The following is a 21,904-nucleotide window of genomic DNA, read 5'->3' on the forward strand; positions in this document are numbered from 1 at the left end:
CCACTGCAGGTAGTTGAAGCAGGACAGTTAAAGTCAAAATAAGTGCTAATGTAAGTTTTTTATTTAAAATATTTTGTATTATCACTACTACATATGGCATTATATAATTTTTGACATTTTTTTCAGTGTCGTCTCAGAGCCTACAGAGGGTAGCCGAGGTTCAGTTTCAAGGGTCACTTGTAAACCCTTTCCCTCTTAGCTTACAAACACACACAGCTACACTCACACACCCCTCTTGTATCCAGTAATATGCTTCACACCTTCCTTCCGTTCAGTATGGAACGGTCAGGGAATTAGCCGTCTTGTGCTCGCGCAATAAGCCAGGGGTTGCGGGAGCGCGCGCGGATTGTCCACCATCTCAGCCCCTCAGGCTGTGCAAATCGCGCGTCTTGTCAATCATCTCCCTGGCGAAGACCTGATCCTCCGCGAGTACTGGTGAGTCCTCTTTTCGCTTTCTTTCATCGGAAGTGCAAATTTTAAAAAAAGCGCGCATCATTTTGCTATCCAGCACTGAGGCATATACAGGAATATCCTATGGTGTCCGATTTATAAGGGTCATTTGGACTTTACCACTCATTTATTTGCAAGTGTTTACAATACCCATGACTTGAGCTACTGCTACTGTTGAAATCCCCCGATGGATGTAGTGGTGCGTGTCAGTGTGCTGAGACTGTGTTTTTTTCCCCAAACCACCATCTGCGTGCGCACAACTGTTGCGCCAACGAGCATCCAATTAAACATATTTATCGAATCACCAAAGCAACTGCCCAGGGATTAATTAGTCAAAATGAAAATTAGATAATTTGATGACGTCTCTTGTCGATGTTTTTATGCTGATTTAGATTTAGGCTTCAATGATAGTCTGTAGGCTCGAGTGAAAGTTTGATGCAAGTCATTTTGAGCTCTCCTTGCTGTTGTTGTGCTGGAAAGTAACAAGCGGTTCTTTGAAATTAGCGATGGGTGGGTGCTTCAGGAGAGACAGTATTAGAGCAGCGCCACATTAAAGTTAGTGTGCAGGTACATCTGACCCCCGGCGTCTCGGGTTGAGCTGTCAGCAAGCTTACAGGCCTATAAGCCCCATGCTGAGACACACGCAATTCTGTTGTCACTCCTCCGGTGCCTGCTTTAAAGTTACCAGGAAAGGAGGACAAATACGTCATAAAACAGACTTGGGGGATAAAAGTCAGTAAAAAATATTCAAATAAATAAAACATGAGGAGAATATTAGTAGTCAGGGGCAATCACCACACTATCATTAAGATGCTAATTTATTGATTAAAAGATGAAATCCAAAAAGGATAATTTGGGGGAATAATATTCTCTTAGAAGAGAACTTCTTGACCAATTTTTTTTTAATCCAGTTGTATTTTGTTTTTGTTTTTCTAGATCTGAGGTCTTAGTTTTGACCTAATAGCTGGAAAGAGGCATACATCTATAAGAGTGTTGTGGGAGGGGGAAACTGATGTCAGTGGTGGCTTTAGATGATGACAGAAGTGTGGGGAAGGTTTCAGGATCTACGAGAGGAAAGAGGAGAACTGTGTGAATCTAAATCTTAATTGTCACACAGAAAGGAGTTTTAGATGTGGTCCAGCACCCAAGCTCCAGGCTTAATATTTCCAGCAGATTAATGATGGACCTCTGTGGTATGTTAATGGGACATGATTAATTCGGTTAACTGCAAAGTGTGCATAAATATTATTATATATGAACAGTTTTAGCAAGAATCTCAGCCACAGAAGAAATGGCACTATGACTAATAAGCTAATTGAATAGGGCTCAAAATATGGAACATCCAATGGAAATGAAATTAAAACAACAAACCAGACCCGTTTGCAAAATTATTAGAGAGAAATCTAAAACACCCTACCTACATTACATAATTAAACAGACCAATCATAAATGTCCAATAGACCATGTGTAGTCAAACAGGAACATCGATATCTGTTTTGAATGTTTACTTTGTGCTAAAAATGCAGAAGAAAAGAAAGTAACCTGCAATTTTACCTGCAATGTCTTGCCAGTGTGTGTCAAGCTGTGTTTGCTGACTCTTGGATAACTGGGATTATCGTGGATGTTTGTGTATATGTGTAAGGGGATTGACTGTTGAAGTTTTTGTCGTTTTTGTTGTACTCATGCTGGTTTGTTGGCTGTTAGTGTAATTGTGTAACTGGAGGCTTAGTATTTTAGGTTGGTAGGACTTTAATACAATTTTACCAACATACAAAGTGTAATCATGATGCAAACATTGTGACCATTTTCGGTTCCAAGAAGTAATCTTAATATTTAAAACATTTAAATTTTAAAAATGTTGTGTTCAATCCTTCAGGTAATTTTCCAAGGAAAAGAAATAGCTGGCATTGTTTTTCTGAAGCTCTAATTGGTCAACAGATGAAAGGAATTATAACAAAACATCATCAGTTGGCAACCAAAACTCCAGAAAAAACAGAAGAAGATCCCCTGACCCCCAAAACATTTTTTTAGCGTAGCATCTGAGTAAAAAAATTTTTTTCTTTATATTGTACATCTTTATACAGTAGCACATCAATTATAGCCCTAACTAAGCAAATTACACTGAAAAACATGCTATGATAATTAAAAATATGACAATATACAAATAGTGATAAAGAAAATGTACTGTACTGATCATGCAGGGGGGAAAAACTACATATTGCTTAAAAAATCACTCAGACTGAATAAAGATTTCAAATCAAAACACATATTGAGATGTTTTGGTGACAACATAAAAGTTTTTAAATAGAGAAAGATTTTTTCAGATTTGACATGTTTTAACCTCTTATCAGTTTCAGAAACATAAATATAATAGTATCTCAAAGCACATGGACAATATTATATTGCATTGAAATGGACTGTAACTGTTTTTTGTCAGTTTTTTTGACATGTGATCTTATACTACTATGTTCAGCAATGCTAGTTTTTTCAAACATTTTCCTGTGAGGGGATAGAAGGGAGGAATAAAAACAGAAAGCATTATACTTATTAAACACTTTTTTTTAGGAGAATTCATCAGACAGAGATGAAAGGATGATGCTGTTCTTGGCTGTGCAGAGTGAAATGTAGAGCCGCTGTTAAAATATTAGTCATAGTTTATTATAAAATGTGTTTGTTTTTTCAATTTACGTTTAAGAAAAACTAAATGGACTGTTACATCTTTTGAATAACTGAAGCTCGAAGAAAACAATAATACTGAAAGTGAAATTGACGTATTTAATCTTACGAGCTCTGATCCTGTTTCAGTGCATTAGTATGCACAAACGTGCTCAAAGCAAAGGTCAAATTCGCCTTTTGGTTTCACATGGGCCACAAACCTCACTGTCCTGGGTTGGTGATCACAATGTCTAACTCTTATAGCTGACTTTGTTGCTCTTTGCTATGCCTCACCTGATCTGCTCTAAAAAGACTTAAAAAAAAAAACCTTCCAAAAGCCTCAAAAAGAGCTGTGTAAAAGTCTACATTGTGCTGAAAAGTTAATGTAGAGTTCCAAGTCAAGCCAAAGAAATGACTCCATATTTTATTTCTGTGAATTCAAGGGATTCACAGCAATAGCGAGAGTGTGAGTCACAGTCTTTCGAGATGCCGCTTCATTCTTTAGCACCAGAGTCTGAGCTCAGCGACCAAATTGTCCCAACAGATTGCAGCCTGTGCTGCTTGGATTGCAGTGTGGGCTTAATCTGAGCCTACAGCTTCAATTGAGTAAAAAAAAGGGAGACAAGACAGCTTAATTTTGGCTTTGAGTTTATCTGTCAGTCTGAAAGAGCCCCTACTGTTTTCTCAGATATATTATTTGACCTTAAATTAAGGATCAATCTAAATATTTCATATTTTCTGCAAAAAGACTGAGAAGACAACATTTGCCTCAGTTTTATTATTTGTTTTTTCCCATACAATAATGATTTTTTATCCCATTGTATACATGAGTGTATATTGTTAGGTCGACAAAAAAAAAGTCTTCTTGACTTGATATATAATTAAATGGGCATTTAAAAAAAACATAATAATTAAAGGTAAATTAAAATAAACCTTGACTCGCTTCCTTGTTCTTTTAATTAGGAGGTCTAATGAATGTTAGATAACATGTCATCACTTTATAAGTTATACTTATAAGTTTTACTTACAGGAATGAGAGCACAAAACAGTTGCATTAAGTTATATATTAATATTCTCCTGGCAGGCCTTTGGCAACACTTAACTCTTGTTTTCTCTTTCATGTGCCCACAGAGGGATGAAACGGAAACGAATGTATGCCCTTAACCACAGCAATGAGTGAGTCATCGTCCTTTCACTCACAGAAGCTTATTTCATTGGCCCGATCACTGTCTGGGCTCGGACTTGACGCCGCCAATGGAGGCCCTGTCAACCTCGATGACAATGACGAGCCTCCACCTCCGGTATGGTTGCACCTGAACGCTGGCTTTAACATCCCACGTCTGTAGCGCATCTTTTCCTCCTACAGCTCTGCTTTCTTATTCTGGAGATGTCACATTTAAACTGTTGCCACGTTGCCTGTACAGTATTCGCCCTAAAATCACAGCCTTTATCTCATCACTCAGCCAAATTATAATATTTGTTTTCTGGTTTGGTAGGAGTCTGGCATTGAGCTTGGCCCTGGGCTTTTTTTTGCTGATGGCAAGAGGAAAGTGGACTACGTGCTTTGCTACAAATACAAAAAAAGGAGAACATCAAAGTCGCGTCTTTCCCTTTCATCTAACGGGAGTCTACCGATACCTATACCAATGCCAATCCCGGTACAAGGTCGATGGGAAGCGGAAGCAGAGTCTGGGGAGCCGGGAGCTCATGCGGGAGACGCGGAAGAGTCTAAGCTTACTGAGGAGGAAAAAGCTTTAATGAGGGAGGAGTTTGAAGCAGGCCTGCTGGAGGCTGGGCTACAGATTGAGCGTGATAAGGAGGTGTGTATGTGCTTTTACAGAGCTTTCACAGTGAATATTGTTGTTTACAGCTTTGGACTGCCCTTAAGTGATTCGACCACAAATCCTATGATTGGACAGCTGCCCAGCAGGTAAACCATAAGCCTGCCCGCTGAAGCTAGAAGCCTCGTCTGCACAATAGAATGCTTAATTTCAGTGGTGTATGATTGAATAATAAATTAAAAAATACACAACTAACAACAAAATAGTGCCGGATTTGTTTTTTCATGAACACAATGTACAAAGGGTTTGTTTCTATCCTATTTGTGTCTTTGCACATAAATGCATTTAGTGTGTGATTTTTCTGTCTGTCTATTTGATTGTGCAGAGCTCGTAGGTTAAATTGGCTGCTGTTTTACATGGGGATTAAGAGCATTGATTGTAAGGGCGAAGCCAAAGGCCAGATTATAGGACCTTATTAAACAGTGAGTTAATACTGTGAAGCGTGTGCTGGCTGCCACATACATGTATTTGGCTGCGACTAGTAAGTATTTATATGTAAAGGAATAGTGTGCTTGATCATGTCTTAGCTATAACATCGAAAGGTTTTTTGTTATTAAAGCTAGCAATAACATTATTATGTTTTACAATATTCATTACTTGTCCCCATTGAGGCTCAGGATACATGTGAAAAAGGCTGTTACGGATTTACTGCTGTAAATGCACAACATAGCCATATCTGGGAGGTGATGTTTGAGCTTGTGATGCTGTACCTGCCTAGCAATGTGGTCACTGCAGTAATTGCTTTGGCAGACAGGAAGACAGAGCTCAAGAAGCTCAGTAACTGACCACATTTCGTATTATCAGAACCGATAATTGGGTACATCATTGCAATTTGCAGGAAAGCGTCCCAACAGTTATCTGCAGTTTTCCATACTTTGCAGGATTGAGTGGTCCTGGATTTGTGATAATGGGATTTCTTACAAAAGAGCTTCATCAAATATAATCAAATGTGTCATCCTGACAGGTTTAGAGAAGCATATATTTTAGTTATGAATGTAATTTTTTGCCATCTTCACATTTCTAATGACTCTCTCTGGCAATATGTGTGCTGATGTGCAGAGGTCAAACGGCATGGGGTTTATTCGACTGCACATCCCATGGTCAATACTGAGCCGAGAAGCGGAGCTGCAGAAGATCAAAGTCGCAGTAAAAAAGGTCAGCAGTTTCACGCAGTCAGTAACATATCTTGGTCAGTGAAATTCCAGTTTTATTTAGTACATTTTGAGCTTTTTTTTTGAGATTTTTAATTTGGTTCGGGGACTTGCAGTTTGGAAAACTGTGGAAAATGACCAAGTAGCTTTGATCAAAATGTTTTTCATGTGTGTCGTCTTTCTGTAGAAATGTGAATTGCGGAAAGGGACAGGCATTGCTGGGATGTGGGATTCTGTTGCCACTAAAATCAACACACCATTTCAGCCGGACGTCCCCGATTTTGACATCCAGAGGGACTCCCAGACACGCGTCAATTTTAAAACCCTCAAACACCCTTTTATCAGAGACAAACTCCATCTGTGAGTACATAGATGATCACACTTACTGGTGAATAATAAGGACAATCTTAGCTTTGGACACACATAGTTTTATTGGTGACTGAAAAATCAAAGTGGTATTCAGTAGGTATTATATTTTAATATAAAGATAATTCAGAACTTTGTATGCCACTGAAACACGCAAAAAAGGAACTTGCCATTCGCAAAACTTTTGAGAACAGGCTTTATTTTTAACCCTAATTTATTTTGTCCCTACAGCTATGACATCAAGTCAACAGAGACTCTGTTTGACAATGCGACGCGGAGCAGAATAGTGAGTCCGGGAGTTTTTGTCATGAAAAAAAGATTCTGAAATCTAAAGTTTAAATATAAATGAGCTCACTTAAAATTTCTATACTATGTTACGTGTGCTTCTAGGTAGCTGAGATTATTTCACGTACTACTTGCAGACACTCTTGCCAAACTACCGGTGAGATCTACTTTTTTTCTGTTTCATATTGTTCAGAGTCATGCTGACAGTCGTAGCTAAACTGCCTGTGTGTTACATTACCTTCTTGTGTTGTAAGGCATCAACTCTTTACTGGCTCGGGGTGTCTATGTTGCTGCTTTCCCTCTGCATGACGTAAGTAAAATGAAGACCTCTGCTTGAAGTGCTTTTGTTCTGCTCAGTTACTGTATATAAGTAACAAAAAAATGTACAACTCCTAAAAACCTCATCTTCACTCAATCCTGTGGATTTAATATGATTTAAAGTAAACCACTATGTGTCTTATAAAGAGCTGATCACTTTTTCTGTTTTAGGGGTCATTCACAAGGAGAGGAGGGAAAGATCAGAGAAATGATAGACAGGTGAGTTTTCTCTAACTGGATGTGGATAAGCATGTGTTGACAAAATGTTTTTTCCCTCTGGAACATCCTTGATGACGTCGATGGAGGTGATACATTCATTTAAGGGATAAAATCTTTGCTGTTGCTAACCAAGCTTCAGAGCGCTTAGGCGCTAACATATTTTAAAAATAATACAATGTACAAATCTATATGTGATCCAGTAGTTTGAGTTCTTTCATACATAATCAAATCTTAATACAGTTTGATTATTTACTATCAACACCCTGGGTGAGGTCCACAGGTCTGACATTTATAATGAAAGGCCTGAAAACATTGCATCTGACATTTTAGTTATTAACTGTTATAAACTTTTCTGTCATGTTCTTGTGCATCTTTCAGCTCCTCCATGAAGAATGGGCTAACTATGGAGTCATGCATAAATACCAGCCTGTAGATCTTATCAGGTACTGAGCTATGAATTTCTAGCTATAGCTTTAGCTTTTAGTGTATTGTTCATTACAGCCACTAATACTGATCTTTAAGAAACAATATAGGTGTTTAAGGCTTGCCATTATCATTATTATTATTATTATAGATGAGATGCCAAGTCAAAGTTTTAAACTAAAAGTACTAATTCTACTATTAATAATAAAGTTCATAGATGTGCCAAGTAAACGTTAAGGTTTCTAATGTTTCTCAGGTGAGATCAGTTTTTTCTTGTGTTTTTAAATTGAACACCGCTTGAGTCTAAAATAGCATATGTCCTTGGCTCTTCACATTTCCACTTGACAAAAATGTATAGCCTGCACGTTGCTCCTTTGTTTACAGAAAGTACTTTGGAGAACAGATTGGGTTGTATTTTGCATGGCTGGGTGTTTATACTCAGCTCCTCATCCCTCCTTCAGTACTGGGCATCATTGTCTTCCTATACGGCATACTTACTGTGGATACCAATGTGCCAAGGTGGGTAGATACTAATTAGTCTTCAAATCTGTTTGTGCTTATCAAAAGTGTATTACTGACACACAGTGTTAATGTTATTATGCATGTGCTGTTTTAACATGTGTATTTAAGTCAGGAGACGTGTAATGACAGCTTGAACATCACCATGTGTCCACTTTGTGATGGCGTGTGCGACTACTGGCGTCTGAGTTCGGTGTGCTCATTGGCCCGAGCTTCATACCTGTTTGACAATGGAGCCACTGTCCTCTTTGCTATTTTCATGTCTCTGTGGGGTAACTATACACACTTTAATGCATATCCCTGTTACAGCATACGCAGTAAGTTTTAACACAGCAACTCCAGTAGATAGACAGACATTTAATAAACACTTAGATTTCTTAATTCAACTTTCAGTTTACCCAGATATACATTTTAAGATATGAAGCTACTTATTTTGTAAAAAAAACAGGCTTATTTAATTTTCTGAACACATTCACATTTAGGATATGTTTATGAATAAATTTCCTGCCAAAATAGATTTTTTTTAACCTAGTGAATGCAAATAATTTTTTTTAAATCGTTATATTTTTTTTAATTTCTCTGAATTCCTTATGTTCATTTTTTTGTAGCTGCATGGTTTCTTGAGCACTGGAAAAGGCGGCAGATGTATCTGAAACATACGTGGGACCTGACGAGCCTCGAGGATGAGGAGGTAATGAAGTAGATTTGGCATATTGTACAATTAAAAAAAAACTATGCTCTAATAACTGAAAATGAAAATCAATCAAATTATTACATAATTTTATTTTTTCACTTTCTATTTTTATAACCCATGTAAGTCAAGCCCAGAGTTTTAACCTCTTGACACTTGACGGCAGGGATAAGTTGTGGTTTACCTTGTAGATTATCATTTGTTTCAGAACACCGCCCATCCCCTACATACACATACCTGTAGGCACCCATGTATCCATGTGTTTAGGGTGTTAAGTGTGGTAATGGGATTGGCGAGTTCTTAAAGGGTATTTCCTGGATAGTATGACAAAGCAGGGTCATAACATACACAGACACAGCCTAGAACAACTATAGCTGTTTGAACTTCGCTTGAGATTATCCAGCGGACGTACATGAGAATGTACCCTGACCAGCCACTTCATTAGGTACTCCTGCTATCCAATCGCATAACATCAGCTCCATTCGTCCACTCCATCCATTTAAACATATAGACGTTAGGCAACATGCTCTGCTAAAATTCAAACAGAATGGGGAATAAAGTGATTTTAAACATGTCATGGTTATAGATCTCAGATCCAAGATCCAGGTCCAAGTATCAAAAACTGTTTACTTTAGTTTTTTACTGGGATTTTCGCCCGCAAACATTTCTAAAATTTAAAGAGAAGGATCCAAAAGTCCAAAAGAGAAATATCCAGAAAATGCCATACTGATGCCAGAGGTCAGAAAGGCAACAGTAACTCAAATCACGACTTGTTACAACCAAGGAATGCAGAAGAGCATCTCTGAGTGCACAACACATCAAACCTTGAAGTGGATAGCTGCCACTCCTGTCAGCTGGGAACTACAAACTGAGGCTGCAGTTACTCTGGGCTCACCAAAGGTGCACAGTAGAAAAAAAAATGGTCCATATCTACTGCAACATTTGGATGGCAGGGTCAGATTTTGAAACATGAGCAACAGAAAGACTCTGTCATGCCTTGTGTCAACGGTTCAGTTTAATGATGTAGGTGATATCTTCTTGGAACACGTTTAGCTCCTTAGTACCACTTAAGCATTGTTTAACACCACAGCCTGCCTGAATATAAGTCTATCCTTTTATGACCATGTTATTCTGATGGCTGCTTCCCCCAGAATAACATGCCATGGCCCACAGCTTAAATAATCTCATACTGGTTTTTTGAACATCACGAGGGGTTCATTATGCTCAAATGGTCTCCACAGACACCAGATCTCAATTCAATTGGGGACCTTTGGGATGTGGTGGGATGGGAGATTGCCATGTTGAATTTGCAGCCGACAAATCTGCAGCAACTTGTGTGATGCTGTCATGTTGATATCGACCAAAATCTCTCAGGAAGGTTTCTGTCATCTTGTTAAGTCTAAGGCTCAAGTGGGTCTTTACCAGAGACTAGCAAGGTGTACTGAATAAACTAGCCAATGAGTGTGTCTTAGAAATAGTTGAAATTCATGAAATTCATAGCAACGACATGTGGCCCCTCCCCAGAACCGTCCATCCATCTTTTTTTTTTCCAAATTCTTATTCAAATGAACTATTTTTGAATAAATATATAACACAGAGAATTATCTGTTGTGTGTTACAGAGTTCATGAACAGCATTCATTTATGAAAACAGCTAATCTTTCTTACTCTCTCTCTTCCCTTTCTAACTGTGTGTGCATATCTGTCTCTGCCTCTTTCATTCGTCACTTTGTCTCCTGCCCGAAGGAGCGAGTCCAGGTGGGCAGGTTTCTTTACCCGCAAGTTTCTGTAGCCATTTTTTATGCATTGTGAAATAAATTCATTGTTAATGTTTTAATGTGTTGGCATTTAATGGGTTGTGTATCTACAGTTAAGAATTTTAATACTAAACATCAGCAATTGAAAAACTCAGTTAATGGTCACAGTTGCAGATTGAAATCACTTACATTAAAGGTGTAAATAATTCACACAAAATAAATGGTTTTGTAATGGCAGATGCCAGACATTAGTGCATGTGTTTTAAATGTGTGTGTGTGTGTGTGTGTGTGTGTGTGTGTGTGTGTGTGTGTGTGTGTGTGTGTGTGTGTGTGTGTGTGTGTGTACTGCAGGAGGAGCTGAGACCTGAATATGAAGAAGCACTGCAGGAGAAAAAAGCCAAGATGAAAGCACAGTCTGCAAACAAGGTATAATGTGTGTTTTTATTCACATTCAGTTTTATAACTTGCCACACAAAAGACACAGATTTCACTCACTCACTGTGTCTTTTTTCCTCTGTTGCAGATGACTCAGTCTGGGGACGGTAGAGATGGAGAAACAGACCAGATGCTGGCCTACCAGGTATCACTACACTGCCCTGAGTGACAGGACATTATGTGGACAGAGCTGCTGGGGGTAAAGGGCAGGGCTGTATTTAAACTTCTTTCATTACTGCTAGCAGATAATGTCACTCCCCGATTTACTTTATTCTCAATGAAGTTAAGTGAATTACTGCCAGAAAAGCAAATCTTACAGTTTATCTGGGTTTTTCATATATTGTAGATTTAATATAGACTACCTGTGTGTGTATGACTTTATGTTGGTTCATAATAAACCCCCCTACACCTACTGTGGATGGTTGAGTCCAAAGCAGCTTACCTGCCTGAGATTAGCCCAGATTACTGTTGGAGAGGGAAAAGGGAGCAGAGGAAGAAGGGGAGGGGATTTCTGTCCTTTGAGATGGCAAACACGCACCTGCCAGACAGAAACAAAAACGTGTGTGCATGTGTGTGTGTAGAACATGTGCAGTGCATTAATGCACAGTGCTAACTCATATACCGATGATGAGAACAAAAATAATATGCATGTTTTCTTGGCAGCAAGAGCCCGAGTCACTGGACATAGAGGATCACATGCCAGGTTATCTCATCAATATATCCACCTTACTACTGCTGGTACTGCAATCATACTTTCTTCTTATTCTCACATTTCTATCTTTCTTTTTTGTTGATTTGATTTCTTAAGGGAGATTATTATTATTATTATCATTATTTGTATTTTTATTTGTTTGTATTTAACAGTAATCAGAAGGTTTTTATATTTTAATATAAACTTTAAAGTTTTTATAAACTTTTTGTGTCTTCAGATATTCATCACCTTCTCAGCGGTGTTCGGGGTGGCAGTTTACCGCATCTGCATGCTGAGTGTGTGGTCCATGAACCCTGATCCGGAGGCCAAGGCCAGCGTTAGGATGACAGTCACAACCACAGGCATCATCCTCAATATGCTGGTTGTTCTGGTGTTGGAAGAGGTCTACGGAGCGATCGCCGTGTGGCTAACTGAGCTTGGTACTTTTTTAATGCTGTTAGAAAGTTTAATCATTGAAATTGTTTAAATTGGAGACAGAAAGCAGTAAAATCTTGAAGGTAAAACAAGTTATAAAACTGGACACTCACCAGCAAACATAATTTACTACTCAAGAAAGTAAGGCATTACACATTACCGCATTTTCCTGAATTTATATTACTTGATTACTCCCTGGAGAAAGTAATTCATTACAGTACTTGTTACATTACTTTTGTGTTACCTGAAACTCATTGTCACAAAATTATCAGTTGACAGTATAAACCTGAGGCTACAGTCTCACACTCCAGCACATAACCTCATCCTAAGCAGGTGAGGTGTGAAGACACACATGTGATCTATCTTTATATGTATGAACACAAAACTGGCAACACAGCACAGAGATGAAAACCACCCGAAGCCACAGTGATTCTATTCTAGAAACATCTTTACTGATTATAACGGTGTCACTGTTGTTGAGACAGCTCTAACATTGTCCACTCTGTTTTACAAGATCTGTCTTTAAGCCTTCTGCTGTTTGAGTTTTAATTTTCATGTAACTAACTGTATCATCTAACACGATTAGATACTTCACCATGTATTTTAGTACAACAGGTCTTGGTGATATTGTTAGTGAAACGTAACCAGTATAAAGAAACTGATGATGCAGGTGATGTGTTTAAAGTTGTAATTGGAATTAATAGAATTAAGTCATGTCTCAACAGAACTTCCAAAGACAACGGAGGAGTTTGAAGAGAGACTAATATTCAAGTCCTTCTTCCTCAAATCCATGAACGCCTTTGCACCAATTTTCTATGTGGCCTTCTTCAAGGGCAGGTCTGTATTTTTGTCTTTCTTCACAAGCTCATAAAGTGACCTGGGGTCCCATTTGATGTGGGACTACACAGCATTTTTATTCTTTGTCTGTCGTCTCACAGGTAGAGATAATTAACCATTTTGATTGTCACCAGTTTTCTAAAATTAGCACTGCAGGAGAGATACTTTTCTAATGTCTGGCTTGTATCCAATGGCTGTGAAGCAAACAGGGAAGGCTGTAATCATGGGTCGAGTGCAGGTTAACCTGTTGCCGTCTTTTGCTGCCCAAGATACAGCCAACAGGGAAAAATGCGAGTGACCACAAAGTCATAGTGGAGTACTATCACTTTCAATCTTTTGTCATCTCACTTATGCCAGTGTTTAGTTAAAAAATGGTGAAAGAATACATTTTTATACAGTTTTAATGGCAATAGTTATGCAGACTGTGACAGAGTATGATAGAAATTAAGCTGTTGAAATTGCATAAGGCAACACAATCTTTCTCTTCCTATATGGTTAATGTATTTACTTAGCAAAGGAATGGAAAATTGCATTCAAATTAAATATATTTCCTCTTCATATGCTACATTTCATATATATTGTCTCACACAAACATACTCTTTGCCCCATGATTAGTTTGCTGAGATGAGTTTGTCCTACTCACTCTGCACTGTGTGTCTTCATTCCTTTATCACGTGACTTGGTCCTCTCCTCATACAGGTTTGCTGGGCGGCCTGGCGATTATGTTTATGTCTTTGGAGACTATCGCATGGAGGAGGTTTGTTGCACTACACACATTAGTGATTATTGTTTTGTGTATGTACGTGTAAGATAAATGATCTGTAGTCTTTTATGTAAATGTGTGTTTTGCCTTCTACAGTGCGCCCCTCCTGGCTGCCTCATTGAGCTGTGCATCCAGCTCAGCATGATCATGCTCGGAAAACAACTCATCCAAAACAATGTGTTTGAGATACTCGTACCGTAAGTGTTCCCAGATACTGCTTAATGTACAGAATTTGAATCTGTAATTTGACTCTGTAAATATATCTTTTCTGTTTTACAGTAAGTTGAAAAAGATGTACAGAACAATACAGGAACAAAAAGGAAAGAATAGAGGAGCAGAAGATGAGGACAGTGAAACAGAGGAGAAGCGACCGAAACAGCAGTTTGACAAGGATTTCACCCTCGAACCGTTTGAAGGTGTCAGTCCAGAATACATGGAAATGAGTAAGTCTCTTCTGGTCCCTTGGATATATATTTATTCACAAAATCATTCAATACTGCAACGAACCTGCATTAACATGTAACCATGTGTGCATGTCTTGACATATACAGTAATCCAGTATGGGTTTGTGACTCTGTTTGTGGCCTCCTTCCCGCTGGCACCAGCGTTTGCGCTGCTCAACAATGTCATCGAGATTCGCCTCGACGCTGCAAAATTTGTCACCGAAATCCGGCGTCCCGATGCTGTGAGGTGCAAAGACATAGGTACAGATTTCACATGTGCTCATGTCCTCTCTGTCTTCCTCTGTGTGAATGTGACACTAAAAAAAACCCTATCCCTAAATTTCTAATCAAGTTCTTTTTCTTTCCTTTCTTTTACATGAATACACGCATGCCCACACACATTGATACACATGGATTGACACACTTCTTTCCTCCCCTTTGTCTCTTTTCATGTGCATGCTATCTCCAGGGATTTGGTACAACATCCTTTGTGGAATCAGCAAATTCTCTGTCATCACCAATGTAAGTGTGTGTGCGTGTATGAGTCTCCTCTCTATAACCTTTGACTTCTGGCAGAGAAGTGTATACTGAAGGGAACTCCAGTTTAACTGCAACTTAATGCTGCTGCTATGTCCTTGCTGAATAAGTGCAAATGTTCAGTCCATCGAATTAAATTCTGTTTACTGAAATTCATAATATTGTAACAAGGCACTCTATGGCAGCTAGAGGTGTGGCACAATTTGCAGGTCTCTGAGCTCAAAAGCAACTTTAATGCAGCTTTAAATTATTTTAATTGCTCATATACTTGAATTTGCAGTATACTTAAAATCTTCCTCCTTTCACTTTGATGCTGGTTTGCAGCATTTCTGTGTCATAGCATAGAAATGCTGCAAACACATGTGGAACAGTTGTAACAAAGTGTACTTTTAAACATATAATATAATATAATATAATATAATATAATACAATATAATATAATATATAATATAATATATAATGTAAGTTGCAAATTGAAATAGTCGGGACTTTTTTGGTTGGCTCTTTTAGAGGTCTACAAATTTCACAACAGACATGCAACAAATTAAATTTTTAAAAATACTGATTTCCTTTTTTATTTGTCACTCATCTTGTCACTGGTGTTACCATATTCTTTTGGCAAGTTTAAAGGCTTTACAAAATATTATTCCTCAGCCTCTTTAGGATAAGGAAACAAGATTTCATTTTATTATTTACAGTTTGGTTTGTTCAGCTTGTGGCTGTTTGACATTTGTTTATTTGTGTATTTGCTAATAAAAATATAAATATTAGAGTTACAGTTAAAAATGAATAATAACGCAATCCTATATATCCTAACCCACACAGTTACTAATTACTAATGTGTCGAAATCAAATATTAAACACCTTGCTTGATGTGATCGGAAAAAAAGCCCCACTCAGTTTGGAGATACCAAACAAAAGGAGGATTAATAATGAGAAAGAAATGTTTTCTGTAAATTGGAGTCATTAATTTAATCAGTTTTTATTTTGTTCTTTTTCTTACAATTCACTAAAGGTAAGGTAAAATCTTAAACTAAACCTTTTTTATGAAATTATAAAATAAAAGAGAAAAGTTCTTATAAATGAAAAGAGGCATTGGTCTTATTGTGAGCAATTCAGTAAATATGTCAGAGGAAATGCTGGGAATTGAGTGATGTCATCACTATCATTTTTTCTTTCAAAATAATACACTTTTTTAATATGAAAACATCAGGGGAATAATACTTTCTTTATATATATGTTTTTAGATTTTGTCTACAATTCATTTTGTTATGTCACGTTTATTGTATGTTTGATAGTTATGTAGATATTATTGCATTTTAAATGGTGAAAAAAAACCCCACTTTTTAAAACAAAACATGCTGCTTACCACTATCCTTTATTGTGTGGTGGAGCACTCATCTGTGGTGCTTGGATCTATATATAAACTGCTTTCGGCTAATTTATTCTCAAAGGGATGCCACAGCTCGACGTGTTTGTTTTGGCAGATTACACCAGAAACCCTTCCTGACAATAATATATTTGACAAATCTTGTCAATTTGATGGCTCAGGTATAATTGTTCAAATCACATATTGTAATATTTTAACACAGACATAAATCAAAAATTTAATTAAAACACCAAATTATTTTTAAAGTGTAATATTTCTTTAAAAGCTACAGACAAAAAAGTAGACAGTATTACCAATGTTACGTTATTCTTATTATTGGACCATAAAGTTATTTATTGCTAATGTAACTTTCACCCCTTGTTTGTCTTTCTAGGCATTTGTCATCTCCTTCACATCAGAGTTTGTTCCACGAATGGTTTACCAGTACATGTACAGCGCTAATGGCACCATGAGCGGATACACGGAGCACTCGCTGTCCTACTTCGATGTCAGCAACTTCCCCTCTGGCACAGCGCCAAACACCACCCTTATCACTGGAGTATCCATGTGCAGGTCAGAGTCACTCTATTAACCTTGACCTACCTGGAACTTTCTTTAAATCCTTTAGTCCAGCAGCTTAGCGCTTTACCTGGAACATATACAAAAAGACTTCCTCAAGATTTCCACATTTTGTCATGTGTCAGATTCATTTTTCATCAGTCTTCATGGATACTTGAAAATTACAAAGCAAACTTTTTTTGAAGGTATTGTTAAATGTATTAAAGATAACAATTTACTTCAGTATTCAGACCTTACAGGGCTATAATTGAGCTCTGGCGCATCCTGTTAAAAATTAATGAGATGTTTCAGCAACTTAACTGGGTACAGCCTATATGAAAAGGCACACACCTGTCGATATAAATTCTTCCTGTTGATGGTGGATGTCAGATTGAAGGCCAAACCGTAGCGTATCCTGTATGATACTGGAAGAGCAGTGGCTTATCACAGAGCAGACGCTGAGGGACATACTGTGATTCATGCTCATATCCATCCAGTATCCGCTTCAAAATTTCCATCCATCCATTCAGCCACACAGCCAGCAGTTTTCTTAACGGATTATTCCTCTCTCAGTCTATCTCACTTGTCATTTGGCGAGAGGCAGAGTGTATCCTGGTTAGGTTGGCAGTTCATCACATGGCCAACACATAGAAACAGACAGACAGTTTAGAATCACCATTTAACCTAACATGCATGTCTTTTAAGCTGTGCATGGAAATTCAACACCTAAGAGAAAATCACGCAGCGCCAGGGAGAGCATATCTGCATCGTCTCCCAGCCCCTCGTGGACTTGTTCACACATTTAAATAATGAGCGAGTGGTCACTATGAAAGATCCTTATGTGGAGATGGGACCATCACTGGTGTAGCAGTCCACCAATCAGGCCCTCGTGGTAGTGTAGCAAGTTTTGGAGCAGTTTCTTATCAAGCAGTTTATAGTTTTGTTTGGAGAAAATAGATCCGACTTCATTAACACTGTCTGTACAGACTAAGGCACTCGTGACAACGTAATGCAATGGGGATGTTTATGTTTTGTTTTTTGTTTGTTTTTATTACAACAAGGCGTGGAAGACAAGACGGGATAGTGATAAAGATGCTTGCAGAAAAAAATGTTAATTTTCAGTGAAAGTCTTTTGCAACCGATGACAAATAACCACCCCAAACACAAAAACACGGCCTAGAATGACCCAACCACAGGCAAGACCTGAGAGACGGGAACGTGGCTGTGCAGTGACACCAGGCAGTTCTGCCAAGAAGAATAGGCGAAGCTTCCAAAACAATCATGTGCCAAACTTGTAAGATCATTCCAAAGAAAGGCCGTGACTGTTGCCAAAGCTGCTTTAACCAAGTACTGAGAGAAACTTCTGAATGCTTAATGTATATAAAATGGGACGTTTCAGGCTTTTGTTTTAGTGCATTTACAAAACATTCATAAAACTTTTTGTGGAGTATTTGTGTGGAAATTAATAAGAGGTTAGAAAAAGAAGTATAAGAATCAATTTTGAGATTTGAAAGGATTTGAATTGTTTTTATTTTTTACTGTAAATGTGTGCAAGGATGAGTTTTAAGAAATTGTCAAATCTTGGCTTGGATAGCTTTTAGCTTTTTTGTGTGTATTTTTTTCCGTGCTCTCACATGTTTCTCTGTGCTAATACTCACAGTGTATCTTTCTGTCAGGTATAAAGACTACAGAGATCCTCCGTGGGCAACAGATTCATACACCTTCTCTAAACAGTACTGGTCTGTCCTGGCTGCAAAACTGGCCTTCGTAATTTTCTTCCAGGTATCAATATTACTTAGCTACAGTAGGACATATGCTACACTTAGTCTGAAAGGGTATCTCCAGCTCTGTTTTTACTTAAATCCATGAATAGCTTTCTATCCCGCTGATATGTGACTTCTCAAAGGATGTTAATATAATGTATAGATAAGTAGAGATGCACCAGTCCAACTTTTCCTCTTCTGATATTTGCTGATAGTTTTTATCTGACAGTAGTGTTGTCTTTGATATTAAGTTGGATAATTTATATTAATATGTCCTCTATTTCACTGTGACCAGACCTATTTATCTGATATTTATCTGTTTATAATAAAAAGTGATCTCAGTGAGTGTGCAAACTGCCTAATGGCATTCAGTGTTAATCCAGCAAAATAGTGCTTTCTTACCTATAGGCAGCCTCGCCTCTGTCAGTGCGCCCCAGGGCAGCTGTGGCTACAATGTAGCTTGCCATCACCAGTGTGTGAATGTGTGTGTGAATGGGTGGATGACTGAATGTAGTGTAAAGCGCTTTGGGGTCTTTAGGGACTAAGTAAAGCGCTATACAAATACAGGCTATTTACCATTTACCATAGGTACCTTTAAAAAAATTATTTTAACAAATACATTTTTGGCTTTCAAAACTATTTAACCCTCTTTAAAAATAAAAATCTAAACTCTTGTTACTTGTTTTTTCTATCAGAACCTTGCCATGTTCCTCAGCATGTTAGTTGCCTGGATGATCCCAGATGTACCACGATCTCTGCGGGAACAGCTGAAGAAAGAGAACATGTTGCTGATGGAGTTTCTGCTGACTCAAGACCAAGAAGCACGTGCCAAAACTCACTCCACAAAACCCTCAGCCCCCTACTTCCCCACCAACATAGACATTGTGGTGGAGGCACCACCAGAAAATCAAGAAGAAGTACAAGTGGAGGAAGAGGAAGTGGTGGGGGTTGAGATCAATTTGGATGCAAGGAGCAGAGATAGTGACAGTGATCCAGAGATTGGAAATGTATTGGTAGAAGGTGGAGTAAATGGTCTAGAAGAGCGAGGAGATGAAGGTGAAGAGGAAAACAGAGAGGCCGAAGGAACAGAAAAGGAAGGAGAAGGAGATGTTAAGGAGGAGGATGGGAAGGAAGAAGGTGGAAAGGAAGAGTTTGAGCAAGAGGAAAGTGATGAAAAGGAGAAAGGAGGGCAGAGAACAAATGAAGATGAAGCAAAGGAAGTTGAGAATGAAAATTTTACTGTAGATCTGGACGTCTTCATGAGTGAGCTGGGCCTCTTAGGTAAGAGGAGACAATTTAATAACAGAGCACAAGTTCTTCTTTCTTTGTTCATCTTGTCTGTGAAACATATTGTCTGCATCGTACAATTCATTTTTTTGTTTTTTGTTATATAGATGAAGAACCCTCATCGGGCACAATTAAAGATATGGAGCTTCCCCGCTCAGGCTCCAAACAAGAATGCCAGAAAGATGCTGAACCTCTGTCACATTCATCGTGTAAAAGAGGATCATCCCAGAGTCTGAAGATCTCCACGGAAGGGATTACAACAACAGATGATGAAACTAAGAGCTTCTCATTAATTGCACCTCCTCCCAGAGAGCCAGGCTCAAAGGCCAAGGCCCGATGCTCCACCCTGCCTTCTCGCCACAGAGGGGCTGAGGCTTGCTACAGCCTGCCAAGGCCCAGCCACTCCACCAGCCTCACCAGGTTCCAGCAGAAGTCCACACTTATTCCCCTGGTTTCCCTGGACCCTTCATCATCAGCTTCGCCCAGCCCATTATCTCCCACACACACACAGGCATCCGCATCATCTACACAGCCTCTACTTGCCCAACAGCACAAAGCCTCAACTGAACTGTTTGTGCTGAAAGGCCCTCCACCCCAACAGCCACGCTCCAGGGCCAAAGCCCGGTGCTTAACCCTGCCTCCAAGACAAAGAGCACAGGGTCCTGAGGAGCACTCTAAAAAGCCTAGCCATTCCACCAGCTTTACAAAGCTGGAAGACCGTATCCCGCCTTCCCCCAGTGAACTGAAGCGCAACAGACCAGTATGAGGAGAGCTGCAAGGCGAAGTGGAAGAGAAGGAGGGTGGAGGAGGGAGGGAGAGGACTATTCAGATAACCTTCTCCTGTCTGTGCCTGGAGGCACACCCTTCAGTCCCCACTGCATATACCTGTGGTGTGAAAGGAAACATAAATGGAAACTCCTTTTTATCATGTTACTCCTCATTATACTGCTCAGTGGTTTAGGGCTAAACCTAACAATGGGGGTGCTGGGCAATTCAGAGAAAGACTGCTCTGAAAGTCTCCTTGCTATGACCTGTGAAAAAAAACCCACTGGACCGTATTCTGTTTTATTTCTGTGTATATTTTTGGGCTGTTCTTTTTTGCCTACACTCACATCTCAGTAGCCAATGCTCCTCTGTTACTTCCAGTCCAACACATGCAGCAGTGCTGCCTTGTAGGCCAGCTGAAGATGAAACTGTATTCATTGCAGCTAGAATCAGCTCATGTGCTTTTAGATTTACGTTTATCTTTAGATGTTTTGATATATAAACACATGAACTTATAATAAAAGACCCCCATGTTTTTCATGTTTGTTCTTCATTGTAAAGTTGTGTAGTAACCTCAAGGCTGTTTTTCCTTGGACAAGGGCTTTGATTATTGACAGGAAACACTTAAATATTATACTGATCGCAGCTGATTTTAAAGTCAGTATTTGTTATGGCTGCCTTTAACGTAGCCTATGCTCTATAAGGCAAGCTTTTTTATAATTTCTTTAAGTAGTCTTCAGGAATAGTTCTCCGGGCTAACTGAAGGACATCCAAAGCTCTCCTTTGTATGTTTGCGTCCTTTGTGTTTCATTCTCTGGTAAGATAATCCCACACTGCTTCAATGCTCTGGGGAGGCCAATCTATGACTGATAGTGCCTCGCGGTGTGTTTTTACTTCACTGGCAGTGTGTGCACACCATGCCAAAATGTTTTTGTTTTTTATTATTATTGTAGAGTCAACTTAAGAAAACCTGGAGAACTATTGCTCAAGACCTCTTTAAAGAAATATGAGAGAATCTGGCACCTTGGAAGCAAAATGTAAATAAGTGAGGGGTGTTTAAGACTTTTCGCACAGTTTTGTATGAATCATATAATGGTTTACATGTTGACCTAACAAGATTTTATTCCTGGGAGGAGACACAAATCTCTTTGATGTTGTGTCAGGAAGGGCAAAATAAATAAACAGATCAAAATCAAAATATACCCACTGAAATATTCAGTTACCTGCTATGACGAGTAAAAAAGCAGCTTGTTCTTCTCTGAGAAAGCAAACTGAACAAAAGTGTTCAGCAGACCCACCACTACATTTATAACACGTCACTCATGTACAGTATATTGACAAGCAGGT

General features: G+C 38.7%; 1 protein-coding gene across 1 annotated transcript; it reads left to right on the forward strand.

The window, feature by feature from the left end:
* The first annotated feature begins 329 nt into the window (after window positions 1-329).
* On the forward strand, window positions 330-21,532 carry ano2a (anoctamin 2a). The gene is made up of 28 exons (XM_085282076.1): window positions 330-435; window positions 4,237-4,406; window positions 4,602-4,925; window positions 6,006-6,101; window positions 6,285-6,457; window positions 6,695-6,749; window positions 6,854-6,905; window positions 7,003-7,058; window positions 7,238-7,285; window positions 7,664-7,728; window positions 8,093-8,227; window positions 8,339-8,499; window positions 8,836-8,918; window positions 10,664-10,675; window positions 11,026-11,100; window positions 11,198-11,254; window positions 11,773-11,847; window positions 12,039-12,240; window positions 12,961-13,072; window positions 13,772-13,829; window positions 13,932-14,032; window positions 14,115-14,278; window positions 14,387-14,539; window positions 14,748-14,800; window positions 16,579-16,757; window positions 18,419-18,524; window positions 19,201-19,786; window positions 19,900-21,532. The coding sequence occupies exons 2-28, from the start codon at window positions 4,260-4,262 to the stop codon at window positions 20,556-20,558; spliced, it is 3,987 nt and encodes a 1,328-aa protein (XP_085138202.1). The 5' UTR covers window positions 330-435; window positions 4,237-4,259; the 3' UTR covers window positions 20,559-21,532.
* The last annotated feature ends 372 nt before the right edge of the window (window positions 21,533-21,904 follow it).

The sequence above is a fragment of the Mchenga conophoros genome, linkage group LG7 (assembly GCF_057382185.1).
Source record: "Mchenga conophoros isolate Kocher_MC1m ecotype Shallow Benthic linkage group LG7, M_conophoros_male_GT1.1, whole genome shotgun sequence".
In the NCBI taxonomy this organism is placed as follows: domain Eukaryota; kingdom Metazoa; phylum Chordata; class Actinopteri; order Cichliformes; family Cichlidae; genus Mchenga; species Mchenga conophoros.